The sequence below is a fragment of the Neophocaena asiaeorientalis genome, unplaced genomic scaffold (assembly GCF_003031525.2).
Source record: "Neophocaena asiaeorientalis asiaeorientalis breed wild unplaced genomic scaffold, Neophocaena_asiaeorientalis_V1.1 scaffold150, whole genome shotgun sequence".
In the NCBI taxonomy this organism is placed as follows: Eukaryota; Metazoa; Chordata; class Mammalia; order Artiodactyla; family Phocoenidae; genus Neophocaena; species Neophocaena asiaeorientalis.
In genome coordinates, this window is record NW_020176571.1 from 9,176,829 (window position 1) to 9,200,225 (window position 23,397).

At 44.9% G+C, this 23,397-nt stretch overlaps 1 protein-coding gene across 1 annotated transcript; it reads left to right on the plus strand.

Annotated features, from left to right (window-relative positions):
- Nucleotides 1-6: 6 nt before the first annotated feature.
- On the plus strand, nt 7-5,105 carry CDKN1B (cyclin dependent kinase inhibitor 1B). The gene is made up of 3 exons (XM_024733162.1): nt 7-947; nt 1,489-1,618; nt 3,757-5,105. The coding sequence occupies exons 1-2, from the start codon at nt 473-475 to the stop codon at nt 1,608-1,610; spliced, it is 597 nt and encodes a 198-aa protein (XP_024588930.1). The 5' UTR covers nt 7-472; the 3' UTR covers nt 1,611-1,618; nt 3,757-5,105.
- Nucleotides 5,106-23,397: the final 18,292 nt, after the last annotated feature.

The window sequence follows — 23,397 nt, forward strand, 5'->3', positions numbered from 1 at the left end:
CCTTCCACCGCCATATTGGGCAACTAAAAAAAGGGGGCTCGTCTTTTCGGGGTGTTTTTCTCCCCCTCCCCTGTCCCCACTCTCTCGCCGCTCCGCGACTCCGACGCCGGCAAGGTTTGGAGAGCCGCTCGGTCGGCGGGACCCGCGGGCTCGCAGCTGCCCGGACTTGGACTGGCTCTGTCCCCTCCTCTCTCCGCTGCGCTCCTCTCCCCTCCCCTCCCCGCCTCCCGCTCGCCAGTCCACTTGATCGGCGGGGACTCGGGGGGGCCTGGCCGGGGCTGCCCCTCGCCCCCTCCCCCAGCCCCGCGCGCTCCTGACGCTCGGGCACTTACTCGTCCGTGTTTGTTTCTCTTGGCTCGGAGGGCAGTCGCAGGGCTTATAAGAGGGGCTCGGGCTGGGTCGGGGCGTCTTGTTTTGTTCGTTTTGTTTTGCGAGAGCGCAAGAGAGGCGGTCGCCGAGCCCGGGGAGGAAGATGTCAAACGTGCGAGTGTCTAATGGGAGCCCGAGCTTGGAGCGGATGGACGCCAGACAGGCGGAGTACCCCAAGCCCTCGGCCTGCAGAAACCTCTTCGGCCCGGTCAATCACGAAGAGTTAACCCGGGACTTGGAGAAGCACTGTAGAGACATGGAAGAGGCCAGCCAGCGCAAGTGGAATTTTGATTTTCAGAATCACAAGCCCTTGGAGGGCAAATACGAGTGGCAAGAGGTGGAAAAGGGCAACTTGCCCGAGTTCTACTACAGACCCCCGCGGCCACCCAAAGGCGCCTGCAAGGTGCCGGCGCAGGAGGGCCAGGATGTCAGCGGGACCCGCCAGGCGGTGCCTTTAATTGGGTCTCAGGCAAACTCAGAGGACACGCATTTGGTAGACCAGAAGACTGACGCACCGGACAGCCAGACGGGGTTAGCGGAGCAGTGCACTGGGATAAGGAAGCGACCTGCCACAGACGGTAATGACCCTTTCAAATGAGTGAAATGTCTTTCTGTGTGTCTGTGTTAGCGGCACTGCCTTGCCTGCCTGAGGGTCTTTAACCTCAACTTTGTTTTCAGCGCATTCTGATTTAGCTCTGGGGGAGCGCACTTTCTTAATCTTAGGTTTTAAATGCTATTTATTTAGCTGACTGCTTGTCTGTTTATGACTTTTAAGTCAGAAGCCTGAGACTGTGTTATCTGGTAATTTTTCTAACTGAAAACATCGCGGCTCCTCCCCGCTCGCCAGCGGTAGGTATGTGACAACGTTGGGATGTTTATCAACGGCCTCCCTCTTCGCTTTGGAGAGAGAGCTTTGGGGGCGTAGAATATACTTTCTGTTATGTGAAAACAACCTCATTTTGTGCCCTTAAAGGCCACTGGGAATGACGGATCCAGGATTGTGGGTGTAGGTGGTGGGTTTTTCGTCCCCTGGTTCTTGGGTCCATTTCTGTCACCCATTGTTTTTTCTAATAAAGATTGTTTGTGTGTGTTCTTTTTAAAATTCCCTCCTGCCCTTAGATTCCTCTACTCAAAACAAAAGAGCAAACAGAACAGAAGAAAATGTTTCAGACGGTTCCGCGAACGCGGGTTCAGTGGAGCAGACGCCCAAGAAGCCGGGCCTCAGAAGGCGTCAAACGTAAAGTACTCGGTGGGTTGATTACTACGAGCAAAGAAGTGACCCCCGAATTGGGCTGCAGGAACTCGTGGGCTTTCCAGCCCCAGGATAACCCGATCTCAGTGGTGGCTGGCAGATTAGAGCTTGTGGGTTTTTGTTTGGTTTATATTTTGGAGGTCAAAAAAAGTAGGAATGGGGAAGACTGAGAATTAGTGTGGAGGTGCTGTAATTCTTCCCAGTTTCTATGTCCTGAGATCATTTTCCTTTGAAGTACCAAATGATTAGAGCAAGGGTCCCAGGCAAGTACTTGTAACCAAGGCCCTGTGGGGAGGAAGGTCAGTTCTCTGAGAGTCCCATCAAAACATGTTGGGAACAATAGGTTCTTTTTCCATCTGAACAAGAGCGGGGGTCTGCCTCCATCCCACTTCATGAGAATTCATCTCCCAGAAGACCAGGTTGACTCAGATTTTGAGCCATACATGGAAAAATGATTTAATTCAAATAAATGATTTAATTCAAACTTTGAGGGAAGAGTGAGGCACAAATGGCTCATAGCTGGTTGTTCAGATGGTTAGAAACGTGACAAGAGAGGTATGTGGCTTCCTTTGGTTTTTATCATTTTCACAAACTCTCACTTTCCCTGTCTTCTGATAAGTTTGGGGGATGGAGAAGGAACGTGTGTATTTAAAAAAACCAAAATGGAAGGCTCAAAAATCCTAAGGTTCTGACGGAATTTCTGATAACACTGAAGTTGCAAAGCAAAAGTTAAAGTAACTGCCAGGGTAAGCAGTCCAGGAACACGTCAGCATGTGTATGCCAGTCGTGCTATAACAGGGGAATTTAGATACTTGTAGGGGAAATGGGTAGTAGATATCAGGGCTGACGGGGTAGGTGTACCCCAAACAAGGGAAGTGGAGATTTTTGCCATCTACTAAAATATGATCAACATGAAAAGCTAATTTGAATAATTCAGCCCCCAGCTTTACGTGGATTGGTCTCCATAATGATCAGGCTACACGTATTAATAGTTTGTAAACGTCTTACAGACAACGACCGTGTCCTCTTTTTTTTTTCCAAAACACCCTCATAGCCTAGCATATAAAGAGATCCTAAGAGATGTTGATATTAACTTTTAAAATCCTCATCTATAAAAATTAAAAATTAAAAAAAAAGGATGAAGGTGGGGTTCAAGTTTGTTGTATTTTTAAATCAGTGTCATATATAGGATTTCATTACATACATATTTTTCAGAGCTTATACAAAACGGCGCTATTGAACTTCTCCATCACAGCTTATATATGAAGTGGGTAAATTGGTTGAAAAAATTTTCTGAAGCAACCTTACCACCTGCAGCTCTTGTTGGTTTGTGACTTGTGGCCTAGCTCATCAGATGAGCCACAGCAAATCAGACCTACTGGATTTTGATCTGGCCCCATTCTGACATACAGAGAAGCATTTGTTAGTAAATATTGCCAGTTCAGAGAATACAGGAAATAGTAGTAAGGACCTATTCGTAAGCATTTGTGTGTATATTCTACATATGACTAAGACTAAAATATTTTGAGGAAAAAAAAAAAGTGAATAGAATTTTCTTTGGATAGTCTTTTTAAGTGTGATTTCCAGTTATTTTTCAAACTTAGAAAATTTTGCTACTCTTATGTGTTACACTTTCTGAATTTTCCTGTGTCTGTCCTTTCTCACTATCTTTGACCCCCGATTCTCTAGACCAGGGTTTCTCAACCTCTGTACTGTTGACATTTGGGGCCGAATAATTCTTTGTCGTGGGAGGCGGTCCTGCGCATTGTAGAATGTTTTGGCAGCATCCCTGACCTCTCCCAGCAGATGCCAGTAGCACCCCCTCCCCACCCAGTGTGACAACCAAAAATGTCTCCAAACATTGCCAAATGTCCCCCGGGGGTGGAGGGGGAGGCAGAATTACCCACTGTTGAGAACCACTGCTCTAGACAAAAGTCCCACAGTGCAGGGGAGAGTAAAAATCCAGTGAGGGAAATGTTGGATGGAGGTGACTCTGAGCACCAACTTTTAGCACGTTCTTTCTTTGCTATTGCTCAGGTATTTCCCAGCAAAGACAGTAACAAAATAATTCCCGTAATATATTGGCAATGTTGTTCTCGTGCTTTTCTCCTAATACTTTCTTGTTTCTTTTGCAGAATTGAGAGTATGTTTCCTTGTTTATCCGATACATCACTGCTTGATGAAGCAAGGAAGATATAAATTAAACATTTTGAATACATATCGCTGACTCCACGGAGTGGACATCCCTTATAAGCACTGAACAGCAACAACCCAATAACACTAAAGTTTTAGGCACTCTTAAATCATCTGCCTCTAAAAGCATTGGATGTAGCATTGTGCAATTAGGTTTTTCCTTATTTGCTTCATTGTACTACCTGTGTATATAGTTTTTACTTTTTATATAGCACATAAACTTTGGGGAAGGGAGGGCAGGGTGGGGCTGAGGAATTGGCATGGGGGGTATGAAGAGCTTGCTTCGATTTAGAGCAAGGAGAAAAATATTTGACTTGCACTAAGAGAAGCAGTCAGGGGGGAAGGTTTTGTTTTCTTTAAAGATGTAATGTCCCTTTCAGTGAGAACTGATACTTCGTTTAAAAAATCATCCGAATTTGAACACTGGCTGCAGATAATTGATACTTATTTTTACATGAAGCTTTTTCTCATTTAGGAGCTCAGATGATTCCGTTATGTAGCAGCAAATGGCTTTTTTTTTTTTTTTTTAAACAAAACTCTACTCAGTGCTCCCCGGCTTCTCCAGTCTCCCTTAAAATTGGAATTTGCCAGTTAAAGTATTCAGCTGTTTGGTAATCAGGTACCCCTGGGCAAAAATCTGGCATGTATGGGGGGAGTTCTGAATGCTCAGAATTGACCATTTAATTTTTATCAGATTTGTTGAGAAAATTTCTTAATTTTCTTTTCACTTCAGGGTGTGTAGACACAGTCAAAATCATTCTAAATCCTTGGATATTTTTAAAGATCTGTAAGTAACTTGACATAAAAAATAATGAAATAATGTTTAATTTACAGCTTCTCATTCTATTTGTTAATTTGCCCAAAGGAAAGTGGTGTTTTTAAAGGGAAGTGCGTATAGAGAAAAGCACCCGTGGATAGGTGAAATGTGAAATGGATACTACATCTTTAAACGGTATTTTTACACTGCCTGTGTATGTGTATGAAACAAAACCATTTGAAGTGTACCTGTGTACATAACTCTGTAAAGACACTGAAAATTATACTAACTTATTTATGTTAAAAAGAGATTTTTTTTTTTTTAATCTAGACAATATACAAGCCAAAGCGGCATGTTTTGTGCATTTGTAAATGCTGTATTGGGTAGACTAGGTTTTCCCCCTTCTTCTTTTAAATAATATGGCTGTGCTTAAAAGGTTGCATACTGAGCCAGGTATAATTTTTTGTAATGTGTGAAAAAGACGCCAATTATTGTTACACATCAAGTAGTCAATAAAGAAAACTTCCATAGCTATTTGTTGACTTGAACTGTATGTAATGTACCTTATTAGTAAGCTTGAGGTATTTGACCTAGCTTTGTAGTCATGTTTCCACAAATATAATATGAAGTGGCAAACACCTAGATAATTCAGGCCCACCACTCAGATGATGTTTCTGTAGGTCCGAATGTAGTAATTCTTTTCCACTTAGTTCTGTATGGGTGGACAAAGCTTTAGAAGTGGAAAGTAGGCAGGCCACATTTTCATATTAATAAGATGGTCAAAGTCTCCATTAGTTCAAATATTTACGTCTCTAGGATATGAATGTGTCAGAACCAAAAATTGTTACATAAGCATAGACCGATCACACGTTTGCAGGATTGAAAATGAAACTAACATGGTGATTTCTCTAAATTCTGTATTTACACATGCAGTGTTGTGAGGAATTAGAGCCATTTTTCAGACCATCTAATCTACACCTCTCATCCAAAATATTCAGATATATAGGTCCTTGAGAAATGGGTGTGCATTCCACACTAATTTAGGTAGAACAGGTATGCTTCAAATTGAACTGGTCATCATACACGAACTCCTCAATTTCTAAATTTCCTGGTTATAATCTACACAACCTAAAACTGGTTAATCTGAATACCGGATCTGAGAGTTTGAGGATCCCATATACACAGAGCAAAGATATTTTTTATTTAAATAAAAAAAAATTAAACACGGCATTTTAAAGTCAGATTTATTAGGATAATCCCTGCAATTTGAAATTCTCATAAAATGTGGCTAAGGTGTAAGATTAAATTATTTTTTCTAGGAATCTGCAAATGGTTAAATGCAAAAATCTGGATTTGGGTTCAATTGTTTCTCTCAAATACTTGCATTTAATTTATTGCACCCCAAAAGGGGCTCTAAACAAGATAATTTCAGCTTATTTTGACCTGAAATTGCTTATCAAATAAACAAAAAAACCAAAAAAACCCCCAGGGTTGAGTCTCTTCGACTGCCAGGAAGGGAAAAGTAGGTCCTTTGGTGGCTGGGCCACATCTTCCAAGTTGGTATTATTTTAATTAAAGACTAAAGGTGTTTTTGTGATTCTATTCAAAACACGAAGGCAGGGTGTTTTTCAGGAAGAGACTGAGAAAGCAAGAAAAACAATTCAAAATGGGGAGGAAGGAGTGGAGAGTCAGGAAATAATGAAATAAATTCTCACTGAGCCAAAAAGGATACTTTAAAAAGTGTCTCTAACAGATAGGGGGGAAAGTCCTCTTCTAATTGCTGCTTATAACCCCTGTTTCTTTCCCAAAGAGCCATCTTTAATGTGAATTTTTAGAGATTGCGTTTTAGGAGTGCTGGGCCAGGAAGAAGTGGATGCTCGCCGCGCCAGGCACGTTCACAGGAACGCAGTCCCTAAAGTCACCGTGTCGGTCCTTCACGCGTTCTATGTCAAGTCTCCAAACGTGTTCCCGGGATTCGGAGCGTCCTCTCCCCGACCCCGGACTGCAGGGTCCGCCGCGGGCGTCCCTCCGAGGGGATGCGGCCGCCGGCGCCAGCCACCCCCTACCCCGCTACCCCGGCCACTGCGCCGTCGTCTCTCCACCCTGCCCCGCAGCCCCGCGCCGGCCCGCCGCGGCAGTTGCGGGGTCAGGCTGGCTGGAGCCTCGGGACGAAAAGGCTATCAAGTCTAGCTCCTCGTCTGCAACTGGCGGCTCCCGCACCGCCCGGATCACTGCGCGCAGTTCCCGCGCCCCGGGCGCCCGCAGGCCATGGAGGGCGGCTGCGCCTCGGCCCCCGCAGCTGGGCTGGGCGGTTTCTCCGAAACTTGCCTCCCTCATCATTTCTCCTCTGGGCTAAGAAAGAAGCGAAAACCCCCATTCCTCTCCACAGTCAGACCCTGCACATCAGTACCCCACCAACTCCAGGGCGCTGGGGAGATTTGAGCGGAGAGAAGAACCTTTCCGAATTCGTGGACCCTCCAGGGCAGCAGCCCGCTCCCACCCCCACCCCAGGCTCCAATGATCCGCAGCCCCGCGCATTTCGAAAGGCTTCTCGGCTCGCCGGCGGCCCAGGAGGGCCGCAGCCGTGCGCAGGAGGGGCCGCGCGCCACAGCCGCTCGCGGGGGTCGCTTCCTCCCTTACACCCGCTCTGTTAAGTCCCCCGGTTGCATCCCCGCTGCCCAGTGCGGGGGACCAGGGCAGGGAAGAACTAGGAAACTGGGGGTCCAGAGGCATAACTGGGGACGGAGGGGACAGTGGAAATCAACAGGAGGGGAGCGGGGCGGGCGGCCTTTCAGGCCACGGTGTGCCCACCGGCCGCGCGCCGAGACCTTTCCGGGCTGCCGAGGAACGCTGCCTTCGCCATTTCATCTTAACCCTCGTTAGCGTAGACACTTGCTCTTCCGAAGCTTTTCTGAATTGAAAGAAAGGTGTTTTAGAAGCTCGTCTAGGATCTGCGATCTGTTTTTCAGAGTACGAATTTCTTTTTTTTTTTTTCAAGTTTGCCATCTCTTTCACCTGGGCCACACCCTACGTTCGCTCCCCTCCCTCCCGGACAAAATTAAGGTAAAAATCCTGCGAGCAGAGCTGGGCGGGGGGCTGGGTCAGAGGGTCCACGGTCACGCTAGACCCTCTCCTCCCCCGGGGAGGTGGGGGTTGGTGGCACCCCCTGGATCTCGGCTCGCGGGGTGGTAGGGCGGGGTGGGTCAGCGCCAGCCAGACCCCGCAGAACCGAAAGTGTAGCATTTCCACGTACACTCAAGTCCCCGTGCGGCCATCCGCGTCCCGGGCCTGTCTCGCGTGGGGACACACACAGAGGAGGCAGGAATCCCCGAGTGAAAAATACAGAGAGGAATCGAGGCGTGCTGGGAGCCAAACGTCGACGCGCCTCAAAACGAACGTGAAGAAAAGGCAGGGAGAAGGGCGCGCAGCCGGGACGCGGGGCCGGGGGATTGCATCATTGCAGCTCCCCCTCCAGAAAATGGGCTCCGAACCGCGGCCACCATCATGGCGCTCGGGCCGGGCCGCGCTTCCCGTGCGCCTTTCCCGAGCGCTCTGGCCACGGGCACTGAGCCTCGAGCGAGAGTTCTGCAAACACGTCCCCCTTCTCTCTCGAACGCCTGTCCCCCACCCCCTCCTTCCTTTTGTGTGCTTGTGGACGTGTGTGTATGCGTGCGTCCGTGTGAGTGTGTGCGCGGACCAGAGAACTTGAAGATTTTTTTTTTTCCTTTTTTCCCCTCCCGTGCTGGTGGTTGTAAACTTGATTGGCATTGGCTGCACCCACTGACCCCTGCGCCGAGTCCACTGAAGATTTAAGGTGGATCCGAGAAGCTGCAGCTTCAGGCGGAGTCTCGAGCTTTAGCTAGTTTTGGAGGAAAAAAAAAAAAAAAAACCCCAAACCGTGCGCCCGCCGCGTTTTTACGAATCCCCTGCGGTACCAGCCCCCGCGCCCGCCCCGCCCGTCGCGCGCTGGCTCCGCCCCCTCCCGCTTCTTCCCCATTGGCCCGCGAGAGCAGTTTGAATTTTTTTTTTTTTCCTTTGGATGCTTGTTTTCTCGTAAAAAAAGACGGTGCCCCAGCTCGTGTGGCGAAACCTACTTCGGCGGCCCGAGGTGCGGTGTTGTAGCTGGTTTTGTGAAGGCAGGAGGGAGGAGGGTGGGCGGGGCTTCCGTTCCCAAATTTTATCCCGAAGAGCGGTAGACAGTGTGCGGGCGTGTGGGGGGGCCTGGGGCCTCGGTGTACAATCTGGAGAAGCTGCGGCGGGGGCAGAGTGTAGTATAAAACGTTACTGGACGTCCAGGGCGCGTCGCTTCACCGGCTGCTGGCCAGAGGTACTAGGAGGCGCTGGCAGGAGCCCTGGCGAGGATGCACCTTTCCCCTGCCTTGGAAAGGTAGAACTGGGCAGGGCGGGAGGGTGAAGGTAGCCCGGAAAAGAACACTTTCTCATTTCCAAGGGAAAAAAGCAACGGAAGAAATACAATTATAGCAAAAATGTATTATTTCAAAGGTCACCCAGTCAGAATCCTTCAAAATTCAGGCAGTCAGTATCATTTTTACTGAATTAAAAAAAAAAAAAGGTTTTCTGTCTTTGATTTCCAGGGTGTTTTTGAGTAAGGAGCATGTTAAAATAAAATCGAGATAGGGATTAAGACTTTGAAAGTGCCTCTGATTACTGGTAAAGTACTTTACCATTTAGGATAATGTTATTTGTAATACAGGTCTTATACAAGTGATAGCCTTCCTTAATTTATAACCCGGTTATGTTTTACTTTACTGTGACATTTTTTAAAGTTTATGATAATTCGAATTATTCTCCAAATCACTGAATCTCCAGATGAGTGAGGTTAGCATATGTACAGTTTTTTGGGGGGTCCGCTACTCTTGTTGCAGTGTGGATGACGATTTTAACCGGATGTCCAGACCCTGCCTTCAGTCTAACGGCTCCTATCCTGTCCAACCTACAGTCAATTTTTTTAGTACTAAACTCTCCCAATACTTCCTAACCCAACTAACCCCTTAAGCTTAGCCCAGACCAACCAGCCTCCTCAGACCACCATAAACCAACCTGCTTGTGCCCTTAGCAAGGACTTTTGGGAGTTAAGATTGTCCCCCAATGGACTGGGTAGCTTCAGGAAGCAGTGATCTCCTCATTCCTGGAAATACCAGTCAAACACTAGTCTGGATGACCCCTTAATAGGGACATTGTAGAAAAGATTCAAATATCAAGTGAATATTAGGACTAGTGATTTTGAAAGTCTGTTCCAGACCACTGAGATACTGTATTTCCAAACTTGGAGTTCCTGGATATCTACTAAACCAAGCCATTTGCCTTGCTCATTACCATTTTCTAGAGTTGTGCTCTCCAATATGGTAGCCAGAAGCCATTTGTGGCTGTCGAGCACTTGAATGTGACTGGTCCAAACTGAGATGTGCTATGTGTGAAATATACTCAGGGTTTCCGAGAATTAGTATGAAAAAGTGTTAAATATCTCGTTAATAATTTTTATATTGATTATGTGTTGAAATAATCGTATTTTTGGTTATTGGGTTAAAAATATTAAATTTTATTTCATCTGTTTCTTTTTAAACTTTTTTTTAGTGTGGTTACTAGACAATTAAAAAAAAAACTCAAACATGATTTTATTTTTTTAATTTTTTGGCCCTGCCTTCCGGCATGTGGGATCTTAGTTCCCCAACCAGGGATTGAACCCATGCCCCCTGCAGTGGAAGCTCAAGAGTCTTAACCACTGAACCTCCAGGGAAGTCCCTAGACAGTTTTAATTTATAGATGTGACTCGCATTATATATTTCTGTTTGGACGTTGCTGTTCTAGACCAACACCCGTGGTAACTCGAAGCCCCATCTTTGAGATTGGTGGCTGATAATATTGAGGAGTAGCTGATAACTTCTAGTTGCCATCCTAAGTTCTCAAGTTAAGTCAAGGCCCAAACCCAGCCTCAGGAACCCTTAAAGAATTCCACCAACACCTAACACCTACGGTTTAATCTATAACACATAGTACTTGTTTTGAGCCCAGCCCATGGAAATATGGTACAGCTCTGTCTGATTAAATCAGACTTGATCACAGCTTTCCACATTTATGTAGAGAACCTGGGAGAGCCAATATGTTAGGAATGACTCTGGAAAAAAAATTTAGATCCCAAACAAAGTCTCCATGAGTAACTTTTCAGTGGCACTTGTCAGTAGAGAGGAAGGTGGGAGGGAGATGGAGCTGTGTTCTCATTCCATGATTGCACCTCTATCAGAAGACTGGAACAAATGAAAAGGTGTGCCATGTTTTTGGATAGGCATATGCAAAATGATAAAGATGGCAATAAATTTATACCTTTTAAGTTAAATTTATACCTTTGCACTAAATTCTAAGTCTGATCATCCTATTTCGTTCCATTGTTCAGTTTAAACACTGAGGACCATTTATTTTAATTACTGTAAGTTTAGAATAGTTACAATTACTCATAGCACTAATCCTCCACACCCCAACCAGTACCTTTACTCTTCTCTTTTTCAGAATTTTCCTGGATTCTTTGCTTGCCTCCCCTCCCCCCCCCCCCCCCCACCCCGATGGATTTAAAATGAATTTTGTCTAGTTGCAAATTCCTGTTGTGTTAAAATAAATAAATAAAGTGGGATCCTCATCTCCCACTTCATACCAGATAAATTCCTCAAGAATTAAAGAGTGAAATTAAAAAAAAAAAAAAGGCATAGACATACGAGAAGAGATCTCAGAGAACTTTTTTTTTGTTTATAAATTTATTTATTTAGGCTGTGTTGGGTCTTCGTTTCTGTGCGAGGTCTTTCTCTAGTTGCAGCAAGCGGGGGCCACTCTTCATCGCGGTGCGCGGGCCTCTCACTGTTGCGGCCTCTCTTGTTGTGGAGCACAGGCTCCAGACGCGCAGGCTCAGCAGCTGTGGCTCACGGGCCCATTTGCTCCGCGGCATGTACGATCTTCCCAGACCAGGGCTTGAACCCGTGTGCCCTGCATTGGCAGGCAGATTTCTCAACCACTGTGCCACCAGGGAAGCCCTCAGAGAAGTTTTAAAGATATAATCTCAGAGTGAGGAAGGTCTTTCTAAGTATGACACAACACATAAAATCCATAATCTGAGTCTCTCCAAAATCATTACCTTATTCTGGCTTTCCCTTCATATTCATAAATTCAATGACATAAAAATATTCTGCATGGAAAACCCTCCACAGAAAGTCAAAAGTCAGTGACATGGTGGTGAGAGTCGTACAACAATGTGAATGTACTTAATGACACTGAACTGGACATTTACAAACGGTTAAAACGGGAAATTTTACGTTATGTTGTAATTAACTATAATAGTACATAAATAAATATGCAGCTACAGTGGTCCCCCCTTACAGTGGATGTCTGAAACCGAGGGTAATACCGAAACCTACATATACCGTGTTTTTTCCTAAACTAAGGAGCAGGTAGCATATACAGGATGGATATGCTGGACGAAGCGATGCTTTTTGTCCTGGGCGGGAAGGAGCCAGACTATTGAGAGATTTCATCATGCTACTCAGAAGGTCCTGCAATTTAAAACCTATGAATTGTTTATTTCTGGAATTTTCCTTGTAATATATCTGGATGCCGGTTAACCACGGGTAACTGCAACTGAGAAAATCGAAAACTCGGATAAAGAGAAGCTACTGTACTGGAAGAATTTTAAAGTTCATCCATGTTCCACCTAAAAGAATCTCACAGGAGTCTGGATGCCATCCTTTTTGAGGCTCTGGAATGAGACTGCTTGGGGTAGAGTCCTATTTACCTAACTTATTGCCTGTGAGACCCTTTTGCAAGTTACTTCACCTTTTATAGTCTCTATTTCTTTAGCTATATAGTGAGGATACTTATAGCTCTCTCAGAGGGCTATTAATACTGTTTGGTGGGATAATGTGTGTGCAGTACTTAGCACAGTACCTGGTATATAATAAATAATAACCATTATACACATAATTAATAGGGACATCCAGGGGTTTTTTTTTGGCCATGCCACGCATTATGCGGGATCTTAGTTACCTGACCAAGGATCAACCCTGTGCCCCCTGCAGTGGAAGCTCGGAGCCCTAAGCACTGGACCTCCAAGGAATTCCCCGAGACATCCATTTTTTTTTTTTTTTTATTTTGGATTCTCAAGTAACCACAACCGGCAGTATACTAACCTTGTAAACATATTTTCTCATTTTTAATTACTGCGATTGCTACCCTTAAGAGGAACAAGTAATTTTGGAGGGGGGTGGTAATTTAAACAGAACGAATATACTGCGAAAACTGGTTGAAACGGTAAGTTTAATGTATATTTTACCACAATTTTTTTAAAAAGTTTAAAAAATAAGGCATTTGGGCTTCCCTGGTGGCGCAGTGGTTGAGAGTCCGCCTGCCGAGGCAGGCGACACGGGTTCATGCCCCGGTCCGGGAAGATCCCACATGCCGCGGAGCGGCTGGGCCCGTGAGCCATGGCTGCTGAGCCTGCGCGTCCGGAGCCTGTGCTCTGCAACGGGAGAGGCCGCAGCAGTGAGAGGCCCGCGTACTGCAAAAAAATAAATAAATAAATAAGGCATTTGTGGGAGTTCCCTGGTGGCCTAGTGGTTAGAACTCCAGGCTTTCACTGCTGTGGCCTGGGTTCAATCCCTGGTTGAGTAACTGAGATTCCACAAGCCACATGGTGTTGTCAAAAAAAAAAAAAAAAAAAAACATTCGTTGACTCTAGGGCCATCTTTAGTTACCTTAGAAAGGATCTGGTATAGATTTGTTTGTGGTACTAAATCAATAACACTCACAGCCATACACAAAGACGATGGCAAACTGGAAAAAATGTTGGCAACCCATATATCAAAGGGCTAATTTCCCTGATAAATAAAGAGTTTCTACAAATCAATGAGTAAAAGCAAACAAAACAGTAGAAAAGTAAGCAAAGGTTGTGACCACAATTTTCAGAAAAGGAAACACAAAAGGCTCTTAACATGTGAAAACATGCTCCGTTGTAATGTGAGACTATGGGATAAAAGTTATATACAGAATATATAAGTTTAGGTAGAGTTACAGTTAGCATCACTCTGATACAAAGTTGGCCATTATCGTTTCTTGATAGTGTAACATTTGCTTCCCTCCCTTCTATCCAAAGCTGAGTGAATTTTTTTCTAGCTTCAGTGATGACCAGAGAAGCAAGGAGTTTGCATGTGTGGAAGCCATGACCACCTTTCAAGTTCAGTGTGAAATCCCTCTCATCCAAACTGTCTAATTTTTGGCTTATTGGCATCACCTTACTTTGTCCATAGAAACCCCCAGAGTCAGCCTCTTAAAACAAGTACAACGACCTTTCTCAATACATCTCGTCCATTCCTGCTTTTAATGCCTGTATATCGTTGGATAACCTGAGTTTCGACAAAATCATTGCCTTATTCTGGCTTTCCCTTCAGATTCTCTATTCTTTTAAAAGTCTTCAAGCAGAATTTATTATATGATACACATGAAATTTCAAATCAGTAGAGAGACAATATTATGGAATAATTGGTGTTAGGTTATAGCTTATCATGTGGGAAAAATGTTAAATCCCTCCCACACACACATATACACACATTGTATTTTATGTTATGTACTGTGGGTTTAGTCTTTCATTTAGCAGTTCTACAAATTTAGGAAAATAATCACATGTATGACTAAATATATATTTACCAAAATGATCGCTGTTTGTTTAAAAGGAAACAAACAAGTAAATGACCAAACAACCTCCCCTTTGCTATAGGATTACAGGATTGATTATTTGATTGAACCAACTGTAGAATATACAAGAATGACACAGATTGCAGCTATTAAAACACCCCAGGTAGCTTTATATGTATGAATAGGAAAAGTTCATAATATTAAGCCAGGCATAGAACAATATTTATGGTATGATCCCATTTTTGTAAAAAAAAAAATTTTTAATTCATATATATGCATGGTCCCGGCCTGAAAGGTTACCTCTCCAATTTCTGAGAGGGGGAGTATGAAGAGACTTTAACTTTATACATTTCATTATTGGTTGTATTTTTTTTAATATCTATTTTTTAAAATTTATTTTATTTTTTTTCTTTAATTTTTTGGCTGCATCGGGTCTTAGTTGTGGCACGCGGGCTCTCATTGCGGTGCATGGGCTTCTCTCTAGTTGTGGTGTGCGGGTTTTTTTTCTCTCTCTAGTTGTGGTGCGTGGGCTCCAGGGTGCGTGGGCTCTGTAGTTTGCAGCTCGCGGGCTCTCTAGTTGAGGCACGCGAGCTCAGTAGTTGTGGCGCACGGGCTTAGTTTCCCTGCGGCATGAGGAGTCTTAGTTCCATGACCAGGGATGGAACCCGCATCCCCTGCATTGGAAGGCAGATTCTTTACCACTGGACCACCAGGGAAGTCCCTGTTGTATTTTTTATAATGGATTTTAACAAGAAATAAAGCATAAAGATTTTTCAAATTTGAAACATAATTATCCTGATAACTCTTGAACACAGAATAAGTTTCTCTTTGTGTCTCATACAGTCTCTTTTCAGACATTAGCAAAGAACAAGGCATTTCTAGAATTCACTTCCTCTCCATTTTTCTATTTAGTTTCAGATACCGTTAAATGCATATATGAGTTCGGAGGAGTGTGTGTGTTTGGGTATACGGTTTTGCTTCCCAGGCACATAAGAGGTGTAAATATCATCCCCACTAACTCAGGGATATCTTAACAAACCATGGAAAATGGAGCCTGTTCCATCTTTTTTGCCACATGGGATCCCATTGGTAATATTATCCCGAACCTCACATTCCTTGATCTTTGGCATTTGGCATCAACTCCCTGCCATAGTTTAGTTACTTAGGACCTAGTGCTGGGGAGATCGTTTTAAATTTCAAGTTAGTAGGCCAGTCTTGAGCTGACACGCTCCATGGGACTGACCTGGGGCAAAACTTAGAAACCTCACAATACCCGGAATGGGAGATCACTGCATCCAGTCTTCATTCGACAGGTGAGAAAATTCGAATCCATGATTTCCTGTAACGTGGATAAGTTAAATAAGATGATTCATAGGTTCCTTCTGCCTTACAATTCTGGGATTCCTGTTTCCTAGTCCAGATCACACATTCCATCCCTGTGGATCAGGTTATTTTCCAGGGAAGCTAGATTCCTGATTTTTGGCCACAAACCACATATTCACAGGCGTCGAAGGAAGATGATAGTACAAGAGTCTAGGCTGAACCGTTAACATGTATTATCTTACCAGAAAAAGGCATGTGAAGGTATAACTTCGTGGTTGCTCAGCGGTACCAAACACTGCTTCACTGTTGCCTGAGTATCATGGAGCCCCTTCTAAGGGCCAAGCTCTGTGTCTTCAACGTGGCAGACAGGAGCACTGCCCTCATGAAGCCACAGGCCATTGGAGGAGATGGACAAGGAATCGTAGCTAATGAGTGTTCTGAACCATGAGCGCTATGAAGGAACCTCGGAGCTTCTGCTTTGGGCTCCAACAGTTTGGGCCCTACACAAAGGTGTCCAGCTGAGGTATCAGGCAGGGGCGGAAGTCCAAACACCAACCCCAGGCCAGCCTGTGTTCACCAAAAAGAAACAAGCCTTTAAAAATCCATCCCTCTGGCTTCCCTGGTGGCGCAGTGGTTGAGAGTCCGCCTGCCGATGCAGGGGACGCGGGTTCGTGCCCCGGTCCGGGAAGATCCCACATGCCGCGGAGCGGCTGGGCCCGTGAGCCATGGCCGCTGAGCCTGCGCGTCCAGAGCCTGTGCTCTGCAACGGGAGAGGTCACAACAGTGAGAGGCCCGTGTACCGCAAAAACAAAACGTTAAAAATCCATCCCTCTCTGTGGTGCCTTCTGCAGTCCCCCATGTTGTAGTGGGTGCCCTGCAGGATGCTGCAAGAATTTGGAACACAGGGTCTCACCTAGTGGTGGGGACCAGTTGGAAGAAGAGTGATCCAGGCAGAGCCCTGCCCAAGGCGCCAAGTCTGGGAAGGCCTTTGAGGAAGGGAAAGAAGGTGCTTGTGGCTGGGATGCTGCAAACGCGGCTAAGCAGGGCTGATCAGGGCTCCGACTAGAGCGGCAAGTCCATACGACGATGGGCTTTTTTTTTGCGGTACGCGGGCCTCTCACCGCTGCGGCCTCTCCCGTTGCGGAGTACAGGCTCCGGACGCGCAGGCTCAGCGGCCATGGCTCGCGGGCCCAAACACTCCGCGGCACGTGAGATCCGCCCGGACCGGGGCACGAACCCGTGTCTCCTGCATCGGCAGGCAGACTCTCAACCACTACGCCACCAGGGAAGCCCTACAACGATGGGCTTTTAAAACCACGTTAGGAATGTTGGACTTGACATCAAGGTGCAATGGGAAACCATTGGGTAACTGAAGAGAGTGACTTCAATTAAGCTTAAATGAAACTCTCTCATTTCCTCCTTTTGTCTAATTCTTTTCAAAACCCTTAGTCTCATGTTGGGATCATTCCAATAGGGTGTGGGAAAGAAAGTCCAGGCTCACACCTTTGAGATGCTCTCAACATACACAATATAAAAAACATTTTAAAACTCTGGCCTCAGTGAGTGAAGGAGACGTGAGGTCCTTGGACCATCAGAGCAGATGCCAGTCACAGCTGAGTTATTTCAGGTTTTGAAGGAGGACCCAAGCAAGTCCCACGGCCTGGTGTTGGTCTGCTGCATCGGCCAACTGATTTACTTCCGCTCCTCCTGCTACGGATTCAGCTTGCATTCTCTTCATTGTCACAATGAGCTGGCTGCTTGTGTCATTTTACGGACCGGTCCACATTTTGTCCTTTGCCAGTACAGTTGGTGTGAAGCTTCTAAGCTAGTGAACAGCTTTAGGGGTGAATATGGAATCGTTTTCTTCAAAAAAGCTCAGCATTTTAGTCTTTCATCTTGACTGAGCAAGTGGATTCAGTGTTCACGAATACTTTGGGCAAATGATTCATTGTTTACATGTTTGGTTTTGGAAAGTGACTTCAAAAGAGGAATAATAAAAATGCACAACCCACGGGGATTTTTGTTGCTGTTTGGTTTTTTTCAGTTGAAGATTAGTAAAAGAGAGACCTCTGCTGGTTAAACTGTTATAGTGACCTAGCATTGGTCCATGGCCGTTAAGCTTTTACAGGTGGTGTTGGCAAATTGCTTGCTCACAGTTTGTTCATTATCTCTGCTATCAACTCAGCTTCTTTTGGAGCTGGTCTAAGTGACCTGTAATTCCCAGCTCCAGTCACAGTTGTTTCTGCTTCAGTCTTTGGTGTTAGGCTTTCAAATTTCTCAAAAATAATAGCCCTACCTGTCCTCCGCAGCCAAAACCCAGGCCTGAAATACCTCCTGTATCTTATCTTCTCTGTTCCCTTTCACTCTTCTTCCCTCCATCTCCCTTCCTCCTCTCTTGCCAGTAAAATAAAATAAAACAAGTCTTCACTCAAAAGAGAGAACTGCTGATGGAAAGTGAGAAGGAGGGAACAAAACCCTTATCTCTAGCATATCCTCACCTGGCTCTGGAGGCCTGGGGCCCAGGGTTGGAGTTATATACCTGAGAAGAGCTGTGAATCCCATTAGCATCTTCTGATGGATTTGTGTGACCGTGGGAATGTGAGATTTGGTGAATGGGAGACCGAGGACACTGCAGAATGTAGAGGGTGGTTACTATGCGAGGAGAAAGGGGAATGTCTTCATGAGTCCTTTTGTTTGTCAACAATAGAGACAATGATCTGGGGCTTCCCTGGTCGTGCAGTGGTTAAGAATCCACCTGCCAATGCAGGGAACACGGGTTCGAGCCCTGGTCCGGGAAGATCCCCCATGCCGCGGAGCAACTAAGCCCGTGCACCACAAGTGCTGAGCCTGTGCTCCAGAGCCCGTGAGCCACAACTACTGGGCCTGCGCTCTAGAGCCCATGCTCTGCAACAAGAGAAGCCACCGCAATGAGAAGCCCGCCCACCGCAATGAAGAGTAGCCCCCGCTCACCGCAACTAGAGAAAAGCCCACGGGCAGCAACAAAGACCCAATGCAGCCAAAAATAAATGAATAAATTTATATTAAAAAAAGATACTATTAAAAAACAAAAGATCTGTGCCTACTGTGTGCCAGGCCCTGAGCCAAGCCTGTGACATACCTTAATTCTGTTTCTTGCTTTTCCTCTCTATTGACAATCTTAAGAACACTTTTCTTAAAAAAAGTATATGGGGAGAACTTAGAACAAGGCCTGCATAGAAATAATAATTATGTGTGTATTTGCTATTTTATCATTATATTTTTACTCTGGAATATACCACCACCCCTGCACGCGAGAAGTGGCCTTTCTGCACTGCTAGAGTAGGTCCTAAGCTCACGGCTAGAATAGCATCTCGGGCCCTCTGGAGCAGAGCAGCAGAGATGCCTCTGGTTTGGCACGTTGCTTCCACACAATGGCCTGCATTTCCTGTCTTCCCAGACCTAACCCACTCTCACCCCTTTATTTATTCTCATACATTTTTTTTGGCCACGCAGCCTGGCATGCATGGGGGATCTTAGTTCCCCGACCAGGGATCTAACCCGTGCCCCCTGCAGTGCAAGCACCCGAGTCTAACCACTGGACGACCAGGGAAGTCCCCTCATTCTCATACTTTCAACAACCTCTTCCGGATTGACTGACACATGAGGGTCAGTATCAAGTTATGTTATTATCATGTTATATAACAATGTTAATGTATCAAGTGATAATCGTTTTAATGCTCATTAACGCTAAGCTCATCTCGCCCAACCACTCCTCTGAGAAAACTGAGGTCCAGAGAGGTTGTCAGTGGCTCAAGGTGACCCAACCAGCGGGTGGCTGAGGCAGGGCTGGAACCCAGATCTCCCGGATTCGGCCTTCCCTGTATGACACCTACACTCTCCTTGTTCCGCATTGGGCAAGAGACGCTTTTTACTTGTACCTTCTGCTCATCTCAGGTTGCCTATCATCCCGTTTTCTAAGGCCCTCACTCCTCCCTGCTGCACACAGGGAACCCGGGTCTGTCAGCACAGCCACTAGGCAGCTTCTCTGACCAGCCCGGGACAGCCCTTCCTCCTTCTCCTCAACTTATTTATTCTGTTCCGGTCTTGGCAGGGCACTGACGAATCACTTGACTCACACATTTACCAAAAGATGTTTGTAGACGTTTATCCTTCTCTGAAACGCCTCCTGATCTTGGCGTTTCTATGCTGCTTGATAGTATGGGGTATTTTTTGTGTGTGGATGCTATAATTTTCCATATGTTAGAAGTTGCCTTATACGTATGTGAACCCTCCCTGCTCCCTCAGCATATTTCCTTTTACTGCAAATATAGTCTCTTAACAGAATAACTCTCTATAAATCAGGTGTTTGGGATTAACATATACACGCTACTATATACAAAGATAGGTAAACAACAAGGACCTACTGTTTAGCCAAAGGCATTGTATTCAATACCTTGTAATAACCTATAAGAGAAAAGTATCTGAAAAAGTACATATATGTATTTATATATATATATCTGAATCATTTTGCTCTACACTTGGAACTAACACAACATTGTACATTAACTATACTTCAAATAAAAAAATAAAGAAAACAGCCCAGGATAAATCTCTAACTCTGGGAATTTCAGGTACTGTGGCAAGCGAATTACAGAGATATTTTAAAGCAGGGTGTCAGTTTAAGAGTCACAATTTACACCTTATAGTTTCTAATACGATGCCCTGGGTGTACTGTTAAAAGCTGCTAAAGTTTTGTAAATGATAAGTCGCCCTGCTTCAGTACTGCTGCCAAATTAATTCATTTGTGGATCTAACAGTTATTTAAAGAGGGTTCATGGAGTATGCTGGACTGTGTTAGGCCCCGAAGGCGTTTGAAACGAAGTTTGACATCTGCCTGTCTGTCTCCTTCTGGCTGCCTAGAAGGTGGATAAGATGGATGCAACTTGAGGAGGCATCCTTTGTTCCTGAGCATAGAAGGTGCATTGTGGAGCAGAAAGATACAGGAACTCTAGGCGATGCCGTACCAGCTCTGCATTGCTTATCTCCAGAATTCCTTTGAAAGAAAAGAAAAATAAACTTTTATCTTGTTTAAGCCACTATTATTTCTGGGCTCTGTTACTAGTTGCCAAATGCGAATCTTAACTGATACAGAAGTCCTTGAGGATTTTTGAGCAAGGGACTATTCTGATTGGTAGCTATGCAAGAGACGGATTCGGGGAGGGGGGCGTTCCAGGGCATACAAAGAGATAAAGTTGGCTTGGCAGGTGGGACAGGTAGTGGGGGGAGACTTTGAATGAGGAGAATACACATCTTGCACAGGGTCATTGATTTTGTTTTTCTTTTCCCCAGAACACCTCCGCTCAACTCCAATTATACGGTGGTTACTTAAATATGTAGTTATTGAGTACTTTGCATTCTGTTCTTGTCCAGTGGCCTGAAAGCTCTGGAGACTGAGAAGATGGGTACTCTTTGTATCTTAAAAAGAAGCAGGCAAAAGCTGGGACAGGAAAAGAGTATCAGTGTTACAGTAAAGTGAAGTTATTATGTTTTCAGAACTCCTGCAGGCATTTTCAAGGAAAGGAACTTTTGTTACATGTGATTGTCTAATCAAGATACATTTGAAATGTATCCACTAGTGGATAGCAACTGTAAATAATATTTAAAAAATATATCTTGGAGTACCTTTCAGAGTAAAGATAATTTTATGTGCTAAAAGGGGAAAATTTTATTTTATTAACTTACTCTAGGACTTCCCTCGCGGTCCAGTGGTTAAGATGCTGAGCTTCCAGTGCAGGGGGCACGGGTTCGAACCCTGGTGGGGGAACTAAGATCTCACATGGCGCGTAGCCAAAAAAAAAAAAAAAAACCTTACTCTAAGCTTCGTATAATCACGCTGAGTAGCAGCTGTCTCTTCATAGTAAACTTTTCATCTTGAGGTTGGGCAGGTAATTTCATACCTCTTAGATTAGAAGACATTTTACTATTATTTAAATGGCTTATAAAACCATGATAATGTAGCTATAATATAACATAACTTCCCTCTGAACTAGATGTACTAACTTAGTATCGCAATCTCTGTTTCCTTAAAAATGGGTTGGCAGTTCCACAGTTCCTTCTAAATCTGGCTTGAACAGGGAATTAGAAGTCTTAATGCAACTACAAATGTCCAGGTCCCTTAAGGCAGTGGCCTTCAGCCTTTCTCCCCACTCCTCACGTGGAAGGGCAGATGTGCCCAGTATTACCTGGAAATTCTTGCTTGTTAATTATGTCCTACCACCATTTCCCCTCATTTGGAAAAAATACAACTAGAATGCAAGTAACTGAATAGATATTTGGTTGTAGCCTGGACCATCTGTTGCAAACTTCTATACTTTTTCTACCAACTCAATTTTAATAGTCACATAGGATTATTTCCAGTTTATAGTGAGAAGAAATACAAAAAATGATTCCAAATGTTAGGTTTTGAGTTACACCTCCCTGAAGTGCCTGGGTTGCATTTTGCTACAGTCTGCACACAGGAAAAAAAAACCCAATAGTCTGATAAGCAGATGTTTTCTCTCTACAGTTAAATAAATTATAACAGTGGCCAACATTTATGGAACACACAGTGTGTGCTGAGGCATTTATCTACATTATTTCTTTTAATCCTGATGAAATTCTGAGAAGTAGCTGTATCGATGAGGAAACGGAGCCTGGGAGCTATTGCTCGAGGTCACATTAAGCCGCTGAAGAAGGGCTCAAATTTAGGGCCTGCTGACTCTCAGGCCGCCTTTAGAGACTGTCCTGTTATTCTTGTAAGTAATCTCAGTGAGAACACAGCCAACTGGCTCAGGGCGACACGCGATCCCCAATCATTCTCTTTCACTTTCTGCCAGATTGGAAGACGGTCTTGTGATTAAATATTTCTGGCCAGCAATGTCTTGCCGTCTACGGAAAACTGATATTCCCAAATCTTTAATAATTGTTTCATTAGACACAAAAACAAAGCTCCTCGGAATGACTACAGGAATACCTCTGTATTTCTCTGTTACCTGTCTTTCCTCAGGCAAGATGGAAAGAACAGTATCAGTTTCCAAAGTTGCTCTGGGAAGAAGACAAACAGGGGATACTACTTAGTTATGATTCGTAGACACTTTTGGGGGGAGGCTACACCAACCACTGGACATTGTAAGGTTTGGAAGCCCCTTCTTAAGGGATGAAGGCCATCTTATGGCAGGAGAACCAGAGAAGGCCCAAGGAAGGCGATGGGTTGCCTGCTTGATTGATTGATAGACTGACTTGAGATAGGAAGTCCTTTTACTATGAACCGGCCTCTGAACCTCTTTTGCTTTTTAGCTCCAAATAGATTCAGGTGTTTCTCAAAGGCCACCTTCTTCTAAAGTAGGTAAGGAGCTGATCAAAAGCTTTATCTTTGCTGAACTCATTTGGGTAGGTTTCTTCCCTCCTGCATCAGTTGCCTGGGAGGGGGTGTCCAGCTTCCTCTGGGGGAGGTGTCGGTAGATAACGGTAGCCAAGTGGCATTTGCTAATTTGTTTATTTAGTGAGGGGTCTCATTAAAAAGTCATTTCCTTTGGGTGATTAAAGAGCTCCTAGGGAAATTTTCTCATCATCTGCTTTTCAGTTCCTGTTTTGGAGGGGATTCTATAAAGAATAATTAAGCCCTAGGTCTTCATTTCAGCCTGTCATTTCGGCCCCCAGGGTTTAAGCCCTGGAAAGCCCAATTGCTTTTCAGATGGGATATACCCAGAGCAGGGCATGGGCAGTGGGGGCCGGTTGGAGGTGGATCTGATTAGTTGGCAGGCTTCCTCAGTGGCATGACCAACCTGTAAGTTGG

Excerpts from the sequence above, each read along its gene's own strand:
- CDKN1B (XM_024733162.1), top strand. The coding sequence starts at position 473 with ATGTCAAACGTGCGAGTGTCTAATGGGAGCCCGAGCTTGGAGCGGATG. Across the intron at positions 948-1,488 it reads GAAGCGACCTGCCACAGACG|ATTCCTCTACTCAAAACAAA; the intron begins GTAATGACCCTT and ends TCCTGCCCTTAG.